Raw genomic sequence first — 14,874 nt, forward strand, 5'->3', positions numbered from 1 at the left:
GATAGATAGATAGATAGATAGATAGATAGATAGATAGATAGATAGATAGATAGATAGCTAGATAGCTAGATAGCTAGATAGATAGATAGATAGATAGATAGATGTTGAAATAGAGGCCACACAGTGTGTAGTAGTTAGCATTATTGCCTCAGATGAAGAATGTCCCCAGTTTGAGAGATTTTCTGAGTGGAATCTTCAAGTGCACCTGACTTGTTTTTGTAGTTATATCTTGTTTCTCTAGAAAACTGTCCATTCACACATATAATGCCCCAAAGTGTGAATGTGACTGTGTGTGGTTGTTGGCCTGTGATGGATGGACTGTAAAGGATGGATAGACTGATGATTACAACTCTGGAAAACCAGAATTAGAAAATAAAATCATATTCGCATGTCATTTTGAATACCATTTTGTTACTTCTTTTGAGCAATATTATAATTACTTGCTTTTCCAGTGTGGAGAGGAATCCTTATAATGGGAGACATTGTTCTACAGGATGATGTGGAACATTCAACCCCCCAAGAGGGTCCAGTCCTACCCACTCTTTGACCCTGAAAAGTGACCTTTATTTCTATTTTGTCTTTGTGAGATTTCAGAAAGAATGGACGCAACATTGAGACCCATATTTGAACAGCAGAGAGATCAGCAATGCAAAAGCCAGCTACCTTAACGCTCAATACCATGAGGGAGGAGCTGGTGAGAACATGCATGGTGAATGTAGATTGCACTCTAGAAATACTACAGAAGTTCTCTATAGCTTTGTGAAAAGTGAATTGAATGAGAAAACTTTCAGGATGAACTATTTGCAGTCGTCACCATATTGCAGGTCCAGACCAGGTGAGATAAACATCTTTCTACATACAGACTCGAAATGAACATTGGATTAAGAAATTTGCCAGCACTCTGACCAAAGAGATTATTTCAGTCCTCACCCTGTTCCAGTTTCTCAGATATGACAAATGACTCCACTGATTCTTTTCACTATTCTATTTCACTCCTCCACTTGCTTCCCTTCTCTCTTTCTTCACCCCCCCCATTCTTCATGCCATTGCTCCTCTCTTCTCTCCTTCCCCTTCCCTCTCTCAGCTGCTCCTCCCAGCTGTTTAATCACACATGGCTCATGCCTAAAAAGCGAGGGAGGGAGGGGACAAATGGGAGGGAGGAGAGACCGGGTAAGAAAGAGTGGGTGATAGACAGAGAGAGAGGCAGAAAGCAGCGGGCAGAGTGCGAGGCACATGGCCAGCGAGTGAGAGATCTTTAGTGCAACCTCGCTCTCCCGCAGTGCTCTGAGTTGGATTATCGCTGAGGAAGAGGAACCTCGTCTGGACACTCCTCCTCCTCTTCCTCCCTTCCCTTTGTGTGTGACTCTTTCCACCTCTCTCTCTCTCTCTGAGGGACCGCGGCTCTCCCAGATCTCACCTCTCGTTCTCCTTTCACCCCCCACCCCCCCTCTCTCCCCTTGCTTCCCCCCTTCAGGATGTCGTGTGAGGAGGCTCAGCTCCACAAAGAGAGGCTGCAGGCCTTGGCGGTAAGTTGGATGAAACTCTCCTCTCTTCTTGTGCTCGGCTCATCCCCGTCTGATCCTCTGACCTTCCGTCTGTCTGCGACTTAAAAACGTCCCGTCTCACCTCCACTTCATCCCCGTCTGCCGTTCACATGCAACACATCTCACTCTCGCTCTTTCATCACCTCTCTCATTGTCTCGGCTTAGTCACATTATTCATTCATGACCCATTTCTATTCCACTCAGCCTGACGCAAAAGCTGCAAAACAGCGTTACGTTTTGGCCCCTTCAACCTGCCAAAGCACACTGAACTTTGACTCCTGATGCTGAGTGACGTAAGCCAAACGCAGAGGTCTCAAAGTCACAGTAACCCTTGGCCCGGGAGTTAAACTTGTCATTTTGGTGGTTTTGAACAGTTCTGAAGCTACTTTACGGGACATGAAAGTTAAAATAAACAAGCATGACAGTTTTGTCGTCATAAGTCTCACATGGAAGAGATCCGGTGTCAGCCCGATTGTCGCCGATTAAAAGTGAATGTGCTAAATGTGTTGGGAGCCACTCAGCATGACATCATCGCTTCCTACACCCATTTTCAACTCATAAAAACAAAGTGATTTTTGTTGTACTGCTTGTAATGTGCACCGTACGGGCTCACCAGCCTTCAGTCTTGTTGCACTGCTGTCCGTGTCAGTTTTCATCTTCTTCCATGTCTTTATTTTGGGCCAGCTTACAGGAAAGTTGGTGGAAAATCAACTCGCTTTAGAGGGCTTTTGGCCAACGTCTGAAGAGTTTCTTCTTTTTTCTTTTCTTTTTTTTGATGTATCTGCTTTCCAAAGTAGAAGGAAAGCTCAGCTGTGAGGTGGCCGCCTGCGCTCGCCATTGAGTTTCACGATCAGGCGGGAGATCTACGAAAGACTTTTGGTTCTGGCACTGATAGGACTTCAGAGCAACAGTTACACCGGGGCTTCACTGCCTCGGACTAAATTTGGCGCCAGCAAGCAACCACAGCATACCACACACTTAAAGACACACACACACACACAAGCACATGAACGCACACACAGACATTTGTACTCACCAGTGAGGGGAAAGCAGCAGATGGAGAAACTATTTTGGCCACGTTGAATCATGGCAGCCGTACCAGGCTGCATGTACTTAGCTTACTTGTGCGGCATTTTTGAGAGGCACAGAGGAAAAGTTCCCACGGTTTGCTTAAAACAGACAAGACCAGGCGCTTCTTTTACCAAAGTGTAGTTTGCGATACTACCAAGTAATTCTTGAAACACTTTTTTGACTTGTTTAGGTAACCCTCTGTGTTGACAAAGCACAACTTGTCACCAAGTTTCAATAGTTGGAACATTTTGTGTAAAATATCTTGATGGTCTTGCAAACTTCAAGCCTGACGTAGCAAACGTCAGCAACCTTTAAATCCAGCCATCATCAGGCACTTGTGAGTGCAAGCTACCTAACAATTTGAAATGACTTCTTCGTAATTTGTCACCGTTTTCATTTTGTAGCAGTGTTATCGTCTAAAGGTGGCACCAATGAATGCATTTTCGCATCAAATTGCAATCTGCAATAAATTGCATAAATAAGGTGAAGTTACGGCCAACAAAACGTAGCGAGCTCAACACCTCAAGCTTGCTTCACTCCCTGAATGCTGACTGTTTTGTAAGTACATAGATTGTAAGATATTTTGTCCGGATAACTTTTTTGACAGTGTTGCACAAGCTCGAGCAACTGGATGTGATTAGCATCTTGAACAAGCCGACTCAAATATCTGCCATCCAACCATTAGTTAAAGCTGACTACTGTGGAAACTGCTTAGCTTTGTGATACAGTATCAATTCAATTCAACTTTATTTATATAGCACCACATACAACACAGTGATTTCGAGGTGCTTTTAACAGAGAGAAACCCAACAAAAGGTCTTGAAGTTTGAATATCAGCCCAGGGTGCAACTGTCAATAGGTTTAAAAAGCTATAATCCAGAGTATCTTAAACAACGTAACTCTGTGTGTCATATAAATCAGTTTTTTTTAATCCATCTACTGCATTAAAATCCTGCTATTAGTTTAATCTGTAAGTGGTATAAAAGAGCATTGACACTAAAAGGTAAAACTCTTGAGCCTCTTTAACTCCTTTTAAGCAAACATCTGTCTCACCCTGGCTGAGTGTGTGTACAATCTATCAAAGACAATATCAGCGCTAATGTCTTGCAACCTCGACCAGCCACTTAAATAGAGAGGGGTTACTATTACACCAATAGTACTAACGACTCGGTATGGCAGCCAAGCACTCTGCATGACACAGACCCAAGCTAGTGAGGGAGGTCAAGTAAAAATACAGAAGCTGGACATCATTTCCTAGAGTATCTGACAGGGTTAGGTAAGAATATCCGTTTTTTATAGGAAATAAAAGAGGAATATCTCTCACCGACTTTTTGAAAATGATGAACTGCAGAGAGGTCTACAGTGCATAAACCTCCCACTGTCTGCAGCTGACATGCTAATGATTCAATCAATAATTGATACTCTGAGATTTCATTGTCATCACTGTCAGTGTCGGTCCTCATCAATACTTTAGCACATCTTCAGCCAAATTGGAGGCTTCCACTGTAATCGGTGCCAAGTGTTGGAGCAGGAGACACTGCGTACGAGTTGGCTTGAGACACTGATCAGGATTAACATGTCACAAAGTGCAGACACAAGGATCAGGCTTCCCGGCCTCCAGTTCTTTACCGAACTGGATCAAAATCAAGGTTGTGGATCACAGCCATAAGGCTGGTTTATCACAGAACTAGTTCTATGTTCTGTGAGGCGCATTAATAAAGTATGAGTGGGTGTGATAGTCATGTGGGGTGGGGCAGTGTGCAAAGAAATCACAAGGACCTTTAAAGGAGTCAGGAGGTATTGTGAGATGAGGCGAAAGGCAGGGCACACACAGTGGACATCGCACAAGTCCATCGCAGTGCCAACACAGCGAGACAGACGCCACACACCTAAATCCATACCTATGGTCAAGCTGCATTCATCAGATCACCTCAAATGCAGGTTTACTTTTCACAGGAAAGAGGGAAAGAACATGCAGAAAAAAGTCCCAAAGCACAAACTCAAACTGGGAAATTTCTTGTCTGTACGGCATGAGTGCTTTTGTCATATTCGCTTCATTTTACCAATCGAACCTTCTCCATGAACAGCTAAGCTTCCAGCAAACAGACACAAGTATGGATAAAGGACGGAAGGCTTCTTCTAAATCTGTATGCATATCCAACATTGAGCAAGTGCAAGCCTTCAGTTAAACCAAACATTTCTTGCCGACTAAAGCCTGAGTTTTCATCTCCAGGGACGTGCTAGAAAAAGTTGTTAACTTTCATCAGGTTTTATCTTAACAACCAATATTTTAACACTTATTAAATTACATTTTAAATGCCTTGTCAGTGTTAGCATTCAAGTTTAGAAAAAAACTGCCCATGATTGATCTCTTAAGGAAAATACAGTTTGAACATAAATCCTCCAGTACAACAAAACATTTGCCAGCTTTATAATCAAACACCAAATTAAAGGATTGGCTCATGCGTTCGCCGCAGAGAAGATTCTCATAGTCTGACAGTGATTAGGGGGTCTGTCGGCTGCCAGAAGTCAATGTTCCCATGGTTACTAATTGGTCAGATTAAGGAATAGTTGTGATGTCATGTTGTTAACTCCAAACCTGCAATTGGTGTATTATTACCGTGCAATTATAGCAGTTGGCTGGAGCGCACATATGCGCTCACCAGACCTTTGTATGTGGTTTTGAAGATCAGCCAATGACTGGAGAGCGTTTCATCATTTTCATTAACTCCCACCCGTGTGGCCTGCCGACCACAAGTACAAAAGTGCATGGATGCGTCTTTTGCACGCACTCATTGGCTGGCTCTCTGTTGTGCTTGTGGCGTGTTTACATAGATGACCTCAACCATTTAGACAACCCCCCCCACACACACACACACACAAAACCAGCACACATGCTCAGAGGCACAAGAGCCTGCAGACCGTCTGGGTCAAAATCTGAGGGAAATTAGGAAGTGGTGCATAAAGATTGACATGAACGTGATCATGGAAGAGAAAAAAGACAGAAGTGGCTGTTGCCGGCAATGGGGAAAATATTACAGTCATGCGAGGGGATCAGAGGGTGTGTTTGTTTCAGTGACAAACAAATAGATTAATACATCTCTATGAACTTTCAGTGCACGTGGTCTCTCTTTGTTGCCTCTAAAGTATCATGATGAATTCAGCAATTCTACTGTTCCTTTATGAATTACTTTGCTTTGTGGATTTGCCCACAAATTGAACTCTCTGGACAAGGTCTGTCCTGTTGAGGTCGTTGCGGAAGCTGGACAACGTTCTGGCTCCACTTAGCAGGGTTTAACTAGGAGGAATAAGTGGGGTAGGGTGAAGGTGAGGAGCGGTATGCATCTTCCGCAAATCATGACTGTGGCATGTGGTGGAGAGCCAGGCAGTGTGTGTGTGTGTGTGTGTGGTGGGGGGGATGTCTTCAAACATCTTTCATCGTCGTCAAGGACATCCAGTTCACTTTCAGTCATGTGGCTGTGACTCTTCCTTTCACAAACTTATCACTTATCTGTCTCATTCCTTTGTGCCATGTGAAATTGGTCATTTATCATTCTGTTTATTTCATTTTGGATGCACTCCGTCTTGGTGTGGGAAAGGCCGATAAAGCAATAGTTTTCTCTCAAGGTCAACGAAATGAAAGAGACAAATCTTCTACAAAACTCATGTAGTAGCAGGGAGTTACACATTTGAGTTAAAATAGAGATGAGCATACCTGAAAACTCCCCTTAACCCTTTCCTTCAACCCCTGTCACCATTAACAGGATTTAGCATGGGTCCTTCTCATAACCTTGACTCTGACACCGTTTATGACAGTGGTGTCAAACATGTGGTCTGCAGATAAAAAAAAAAAAAAATGGCTTCCAGTGGGTCGAAACCAGGGTGACACTGCAACATGAAAAAAGAAAACATAAGTTTTCAATAAAAGTGGATCGCATGTTTCAGTGAGACTTGTGGACATAATAGCGATGCAGCCCGTTCCAAACGACTATTGATATAGCCAGCTCCATTATTGCTGCTATAAAAAGACACACTTAGGCCCCGTTTACATGATAACGTTTTAAGTGAAATTGTATTGTTTCAGCCTTATCTTGTAATAATCGTTTCATTATGTGGAAAGTCATGTACTGTAAGAAAGAACATGTACTGCATTTTCTCCAAATTACAGGAAAAAAATGTAAATTGTAACCAGATGTAACTCACTCAAACAGACAGACAGCATTGTAAACCGGAAGACGTTAGGTCAGATTTCCTGCTTGTTATTGTTCAATCGGCTTCCGGAATCAGTATCACAGTTTTTGAATATTTGGCAGTGGGTGTTTGCCAGCTACCCACTGAGCAGGCGGGATCCAGGGGAGGGGATAGGAGGGCAGGAGGAGGCAGAGGTCTGGGTTTTATGGACTTTTAGCAATTTATGGGGGAGGGGGAGTGTGCTCGGGGCAAAGTCATTTTGAGAAAGGAAGACGGGGGTGTGGTTTGCTGGACAGTGGGGGGTCTGGGGCACGGCAGGCATTACAGGCCGCCTAAAATTAGCAGCAGCTGTCTCTGACCTGCTGGACATTTCTGGTATGTGTGTGTGTGAGTGTGTGTGTGTGTGTGTTTAAGTGAGAAGGGTCGTGATTCACTCAGACCCGAGTCTAGAGGCAGGAATGTTGTGTGAGTGGACGCTCTTATTTTAGTAATTATTTTCGTGACATTTGAGCAGTAATTGAAGAGTAAACAATGAAGAGTGACACACTGACATACTGAACATAGGCAGTAGGCACAGTTACATCCAGGTAGACAGTTCCCAGCATCAGTTGAAGAGAGGATAGTTTCTGAGGGGGTTGGAGGTAATCATGATTATAAGTCGAGGTGATGGCCAAAATATTTTATTTTAGGAAGACATGCTAGAACTGAAAGTAACTTGTAAAGATGAATATACAGAAAATCCAATATTTAGCCCAAAAAATTAAGCAGAGTTAGTATCCACTTACTTCCACTTAGCAGGAGGAAGGGTACTTACCCAGCAAACGCCCCGGGAAGAACATAGAAATACAGTATTGACTGGACTATAAGTTACATTTTTGTTTTCAGTGGTCACGCGACTTATTTCAAGAAGCGACTTACGTCAAAATGCACCTATACATACCACCAGGGACCACTAGATGGCTCTGTATGACAACAGACAACGATTACCACCATATTTAAGTGACGGTGGACGCCAAATGTCAACAAAAAGAAAAATCCTTTCTATGAAAACTTAAAAATATGCAGCAGAAACAATTTTATTAAATCAGCAAAAAGAGAGTTTGGAATATCTGAGCAACTTTTAAGGAACTGGAGAAAATCAGAGAAACTAATACGCTGATGAAGAAAACAAAGAAGGCTATTCGTGGGGTAAAATCACAACTTCTGGAGCTGAAGGAACAAATTCCAGCAGCTGCTGGTCAAGGTATATCAATGGTAAAGTTACATCTGGGTCTCAATTCAACTTTTTCTTCAAACTATTTACCCCCCCCGCGGCACACGATTTGACAGACTAGAGTTATACTGAGGTGTGACTTATGTTGTGGAAAATACAGTAGCTGACATGTGTTAGTGTCCATCCATGTGAATTTAAAGGTATGCATACTTGTGTCTCTGCTAAGATAAGACATGGTCATTATAGTTTCCAACTGGTCCCTTCACATGACAACGGCATGTAGGACATGTCAGCGAAGTGCTAAGTTTGCATTTATTGACACTGCCACCAGCTATGGAGGTCAGCATTCACTTCACTCTGGACCTAACAAGCAGGCATTGTCTGAAAAGCACATGCATGGATGTAACTCCAAGTATAAAACATGCTGCGGGCTTGCAGTTGTTCACAGCTACTGACTGGTTGGACAGCTGTTGGTTATTTCATCACTTCATTCACAAATTATGCCAGTTATCATTTACTGCTCTCAGACTGAAGACATGACCAATGCTCATAACATGATCTAATTACCTCGCCGGTACATTCAGTGCAGAACCAAACCCATGTCATTCAGGCGACAGGTCCATTTCAGTCTCTGTTCTCTAAGCATTCAGGTATGGCTGCCTGCGGAACGGAAGATGATCTCCACTGTGAGATTTCTGCGCTGGGTGTGTTGGCATGTACAGAATGTGAGATGTCAGCTCTGCAGTCCATTTCTGTTCACAATGTGAACATCAGCAGAACTTCAGTTACTTCACTGTCTTATGACTTTATAACAACGTCCTCCTGACCCGTTGCTGGGTGGTCCATACCATTCGCAGCACAGTGGCAAAGTTCTCATTAGCTTCTCTTCAAGTTGGACGAAATAAAAGTTGCATTAGAGTCTGTGATGGCCACAAAGCTACCTATATTTTCCAATGGAAATCTGCTTGATATTGCCCGGGGTGGTCAATTAATATTCGCATTGGGGTCACATGGAAAAACAATCAGTACTATGAGAGCCGAGCCATCCGATCTATTCAATTCTGACGAATACAACTCTCAGTAAAATCAGTATTTAGCCAGGTTTAACAGCCAAATTCTTAAATTTCTTGAGAATGGTACATCCAAAAGTTAATAATAATCATCATCATCATCATCATCATCATCATCATCATCATCATCATACATTTAAGTTGTAAGGCTCCTGACACCAGTGACAAAGTTTTGCTTTTTCAGTTGAAAATGTTATGCAAACACTGGGCCTAAACTGTCGAGGTCTGACCTGGCAACCAGAGTTTGCATGTTCTACCTTGGCCTGCCGGGGGCTTATTTTTGAATGGTGACTTTGAATCATACATGGGAAGCTTTCGGGTGAAAGTCCTATCTTGACTTTAGTTTACGCACGTTTAGTTATTATGTTTATTTTTGTACAGTATTTTTGCATTAAAGTTACCTTCTGTCAATATCAATTGCAGTTGAGCAGAAGCACACTTTCTTTAGGGGACGAGTAATAACCGCCACACATTAAATTTCATTCAGAATTAAGGAGATTTTCTTGGGACTGAGAAGATTAAGCGAACGCACTCCAGGAATTCCCCCAAAACCCAGGAGATTAGGGTTAGACGGGACATTTACTTCTAAGCCAATTACAGTTTGTCGTTTCTGGTGGGAAGGAGTATAAAGCTCATGGTGCTGAGCTTAACCTAACAGGAACTGTAAGCAGACAAAGGAAGTTTTGACTGGCTTTCCGCTGCCAAAATCTTTAGCCCTGTAGGACGTGAGGTTACCGACTCAAACCAGTGCATGTGCATTTCAGATGTCTTGTTAAACTAGACAAACCAACAACAATATGACATAATAAAAGTCCAGACTGGCGCTCAATCAGTTTGAAAAGCTGATCTCAGCCTCAGAGTCTCTTGAATGGTGTGGACTGCAGTGGGGAAAGTGATGCCCTCTGTATGAGAGCTTAGTGGCGAGCCAAGTGGGGCCAAACATTGTGAGTCAGAGTGTGGGAAGTGATGTGTGTGTCACCAAGAATGTCAACATATTTTTGTGAGGAGGAGGATGTGCTCTCCGGGGGAGAATACAACGAACAGAGCAGGGCTCGGGGTGTCTTTCTCCTGTCACTTCAACTGTACCAGTCTAGGGATTCATTTCATCTTTTGATGAACTCAGCACTCTCTGTCGCAAGCTAGACTTTTAATCCCGTTCTCATACAGTGAGGATCCTTCCAGCTAATGAATTTCTGCTTTACATGACAAGTAATAGGAGGACAGATGGCATTATCCCCTGGGAACTACCGTAGCAGTAAAGACTACAAGAAACTAGCTGCTTGCTGTTTTGTTTTTTCAAGAACCAAGAAGATTTTTATGGCCTTTGAATATTCATGACTGGCATTTCTTGGCCTTCTTAAAGAAAACCCTGAAACAAATTACAACATTTAGTATGCAGACCTGTACTTTAAGGGTGAATGGAAGAGGGACGTTGCACCATTACATTCGATTTCAGGAATGTTATAGAAACCAAGATTTATATTTGGTCTGGTGATATCAAGCATCATTTCTATTATATCCATTTTATACGTAGGTATATATCTGTCCTCACATTCCTGTACAGTCAAAGATTCTCAAATATACACAACCGCACAGATTGCCTGAGTGCCGCTTTATTTTGGGAGCATGGCACTTTTGGCTTATCGGTGTGTACACTTTCAAGCCTGTGAACGTATTTGCTTTTGTGTGTGTTTTGCCCATTCCTCGACCACATGTCCTCAGCAGTCCCTGACATCTGGTGACCATACTGCCTCTCTGACTGTTACTTCACAAACCATGGGAACTGCTGCTGTGCAGACCACTGCGGTGTATCCATGTGCTTGTGTGTAGGCGGGCTTTGCCCACATTATCAGGACTGAGACTTCTGATCACACTTCTAGTGTGAGGGCACACAATTGAAGATAAAGGTAACATTGGGGTTATAGTTAGGCAAGCAGAAGTTAAATGAATGTAAGGTCTTCTAGTGGAATAAGCAAAAAGCTCTGTGTGTTTACGTTTGTGTGTGCCTACTTGTTTGTCTACCCCAGTGGGGACATCAAGCCGATCGCAGATGCAGATTCATGTCAGTGTAATGATGAACACTACATGAGGATAATCAATACACCTTCTGTGAAGATTTGTTTAAGGCCTTGTTCACATGACAAGAGTTTCAAACGAAAACACAAACCTTTCGTTGCATTTTGTTGGTCAATTTACACAAGGACGGTGCTCGGAGCCATTGAAAGCACAACTTTTTGAAAATGCTCAGGCACTATCTCCATGAAGATGGCGGAAATGCTGCTACTGCGCATGTGGCCACGGTCGTAGTACACAGTTCTTATGCACATGCACAAGTAGATGGACAATAACAACAATGGCGGCCAGTCCATGTTGTTCTTGGAGGACTTGGTAGTTTTATAGTTGAAAGTCATGATAGTAACAATCCAATTTGGACATCTGTTCATACGAATATCCGAAATCTCGCCATTGTTAGTTTATAGCATGTTATTCTCTGTGCAAATGTGTGGGTGGTTTCATTACAGAATCAAACGGCACCCACTCATGACCCGTGACGAAAAACTACATTGTTTTCAGCGTTTCTGCCATATCGTTTTAAAAATATTGCTGAAAGTTTTCAGAAATTTTTTTTTTTGCAAAAGCGTTACGTTTTCACTTAAAACGTCATGCAAATGGGGTCTTAATGTTCTGTTGAGGTTTTGGTTAAGCTAAAGCGAGTGCAAGAGTTAAGGCAGTAGTAGTTACAGCTGAGTTTAGAGTGTGCAGAGAGAGAGAGAGAGAGAGAGTGTGTGTGTGTGTGTGTGTGTGTGTGTGTGTGTGTGTGTGTGTGTGTGTGTGTGTGTGTGTGTGTGTGTGTGTGTGTGTGTGTGTGTGTGTGTGTGTGTGTGTGTGTGTGTGTGTGTGTGTGTGTGTGTGTGTGAAAGCTGTGCAAGGCCAATTATTGTCTTTTTGTAATATTCCTTGAGCCTTGTTTCCTCATTTCCATTCACTGAGCCAAAACACAGGCATGTGGCCAAAATCTTTTGGAGCGCCACTACAATTAGTCAATTGGACCACACAAGGTTCACCAAATAACCAGCCTCTTTTACACATGGCTAAAATTTGGAAAAACCCTCACAAGTTAAGCGCAGCAAAATGGCAGGCAGGAGTAATAACTCTGCATTTTGTCATAAAAGTGCCTACAAAGTTAAATAGCAGCTCCTAAATAGGGACTCACATCGTGATAGTGGATAAACAGATGCCAACAACTGCCAAACGTTCAATAAAATTCACGCAGATTTGTGCCTCTTCTTTGATCTAATTTCAACATTAACTAATGAATATAAAAGGAGAGATTTGAGGTACAAACCAGCTAGACAGAAGTGGAGTAGCATTCCCTCAGACATGCTGAAGCTCTACTTTTTCTGATTGAAAACAAAAAGTACTTTCAGCTTTTGGGGAACATTTTTAGAGTGTTTATAGGAAAATTAGAGAGCCGTTTTGGGATGTCAGTCACACATGAAGAGGCAAACTATCAACTGGTTTCCCATTACCACTAATTATATGAGAGGACTTCCATCCAGCACAACATGGCTGGCTGAAGCAATTATTTCCAGTGTGAAAAATGGAACTGAATTCCTTGCTTGCTTGCGAGTGTTACAGGAGCAACAAGAAAAACAAACAAAAAAATGCTCGTTTTCAACAGAGTAGCTCAATGAGCGAATGTTTTCTTGATTATGCCTTTGGTCCAGCAACAGTTGGAGGCTATATTTGGTAGTTTTATAGTTGAGAGTCAACCGTAATCCAACTTGATCATCTTTCCATATGAATGCCTGTGTACTCGCCATTGTTAGTGTTTGTAGTGTATTGTTCTCGGTGCACATGTATGTGGTTTCATTTACAAAAACAGACAACAGCATCCACTAGTGGCCCAACATGAGAACTTTATTGTTTTCAGTGTTTCTGCAGTTTCAAAACATTGCCGTGTAAACGCAAATCTCTTCTGAGACAAAAATGGATCAACAAATGCCTTTTCACTTGAAACGTTGAAACCAGACCTGAGCCACTCGCTGCAGCATTTGGTCCAGAGCAGAAAAATTGAGTATCAATGTGAAACATACTTAATAGAAACATTGTGGTCAAAACTAACAGGTGCATAAGCATCCTTGTATTAAAACATAAGTGATCTGTGAGGGGCTCAGTCCTGCTATCTACAATATGTGTGATGATTCCTTATTTTTAGTTGTGTTCAGCTCCATTTTCAGTTCCCATCCTCTCTCTATTCAGCATCACTCTTCGCTGAACTGTGTTAGAAAGAAGGCCTCAGGTTTATTTGCATTTTGGGGTTTTCCCTGATGGTTATATTTAGCTCACAGGAAACGTCCCACAAATCCTCCTCCGACTCCCACAGAAAGGCAGCGAGCGAGATGCAGCCGCAGTGTATCTCATGCTCTTCGTCCCCGAGCAGGCTCGCGCTGGGAACTGCTTTGTTTATATTCTGGTGCATCGCTGTCATAGGAAATTCAAAAGCAGTGACTCCACATTGCCTCAGTCCATTTAGTATTTTTTTTTTTCTCTCACATCTGAAACCTCCCACTCTTTACATCCCTTAACATTATTTATCTCGACATGGATTGTTGACCCCACCCTAAGTTTAACCCCAAGGCTATTTAGGGGCTTCAAGGCCTAATCCCTCTTGTCTTTATTCCCCCTGTGAGCCCCTATCACCATCGACCCTCCAAGATTTAACCTCTAACCCTTTAATACTTCAATTCCTTCTCGAGCACACACAATTCATTTTATTTCCTGTCCGTTCAGAAGTTTAACCGTGTAGTTTGTATTACGATGGATATACTGTTCTGCTGCACAATTTCATATCCTGCCATCACTCAACGAGTAGATTTACCCAGACTCTATCAGTTTATATCAAGTATGACAGTATATTGCATTAGAGTCCTGGATTACTCCTAAATTAAGTGTGTTTAAACCCTGATTTCCCCCCAGTGATTCTGCCTAGAGGTTGATGAGCATCAAAATTAAACCCTAAACCTGCTCAATCAATACAGCAGCATGCATCAGTGAAGCATCGTGCTCAAACCTCTTTTGCAGCTCAAGTGTTTCGTCTTCACAGACAGCATAAGACCTCAGAGTTCACGCTTGATTCTCATCATTGTGTCTTTTTTTTTCCTCTCTCTCGTCTTTCAGGAGAAGCGAAAGCGGCAAACTGAAATTGAAGACAAAAGAAGCCAACTTGACGACCTGGTGCTACAGCTACAACATGTCAAGGTTGGTTTACAGCGTTTAAGAAAGAATACATTATCTGCCTAAGTGCTCCAAATAGAATTGTTGAGCTGCTGGTCCGACTCCAAAGCTATCTTCATTCAGCATGCATCCAACCTACTCGGCGCACGTAGCAGTGCAGACATTGCTTCTATTTTTGTCCAGCCACTTCTGCCTCTCTCTACATTCTGAACCTATAAATATTCAGTACCTGTCAGAAAAGTATGCCAGTGATTAGAACTCACTATGGTGCACAGTTTAAACAGGAGGTGTGAAGTGTGAAGGTACAAATTAATCAAGTAAATTTTAAATTACACCCTTTCTTCACTCATTCATATTATGCATTACCCGGCCCTGTAAGAACAGGTCCAACTGAGGGCGGGTCATAGATACCCCCTTAGTCTGGGCCTTGCTTCTTACTGTGTCCCACCATATTTACCTACCTGAGCCGTGTCATATTATAGACTCGACCACCAGAATTGAAAAACATTCAAGTCAATAAAATTGCAATGCGTCATCACAAACGAAC

General features: G+C 42.5%; 1 protein-coding gene across 1 annotated transcript in view; it reads left to right on the top strand.

Moving 5' to 3' along the window:
• The first annotated feature begins 1,173 nt into the window (after positions 1-1,173).
• palm2akap2 (PALM2 and AKAP2 fusion) overlaps positions 1,174-14,874 on the top strand; it is an 81,006-nt gene continuing 67,305 nt past the window's right edge. Inside the window, exons 1-2 of the mRNA XM_080476535.1 lie at positions 1,174-1,526; positions 14,271-14,351. Coding sequence (XP_080332661.1) covers positions 1,476-1,526; positions 14,271-14,351 — 132 coding nt within the window. The 5' untranslated portion in view covers positions 1,174-1,475. The remainder of the gene's footprint in view (positions 1,527-14,270; positions 14,352-14,874) is intronic.

The sequence above is a fragment of the Lipophrys pholis genome (genome assembly GCF_963383615.2).
Source record: "Lipophrys pholis genome assembly, chromosome: 12".
NCBI lineage: Eukaryota > Metazoa > Chordata > Actinopteri > Blenniiformes > Blenniidae > Lipophrys > Lipophrys pholis.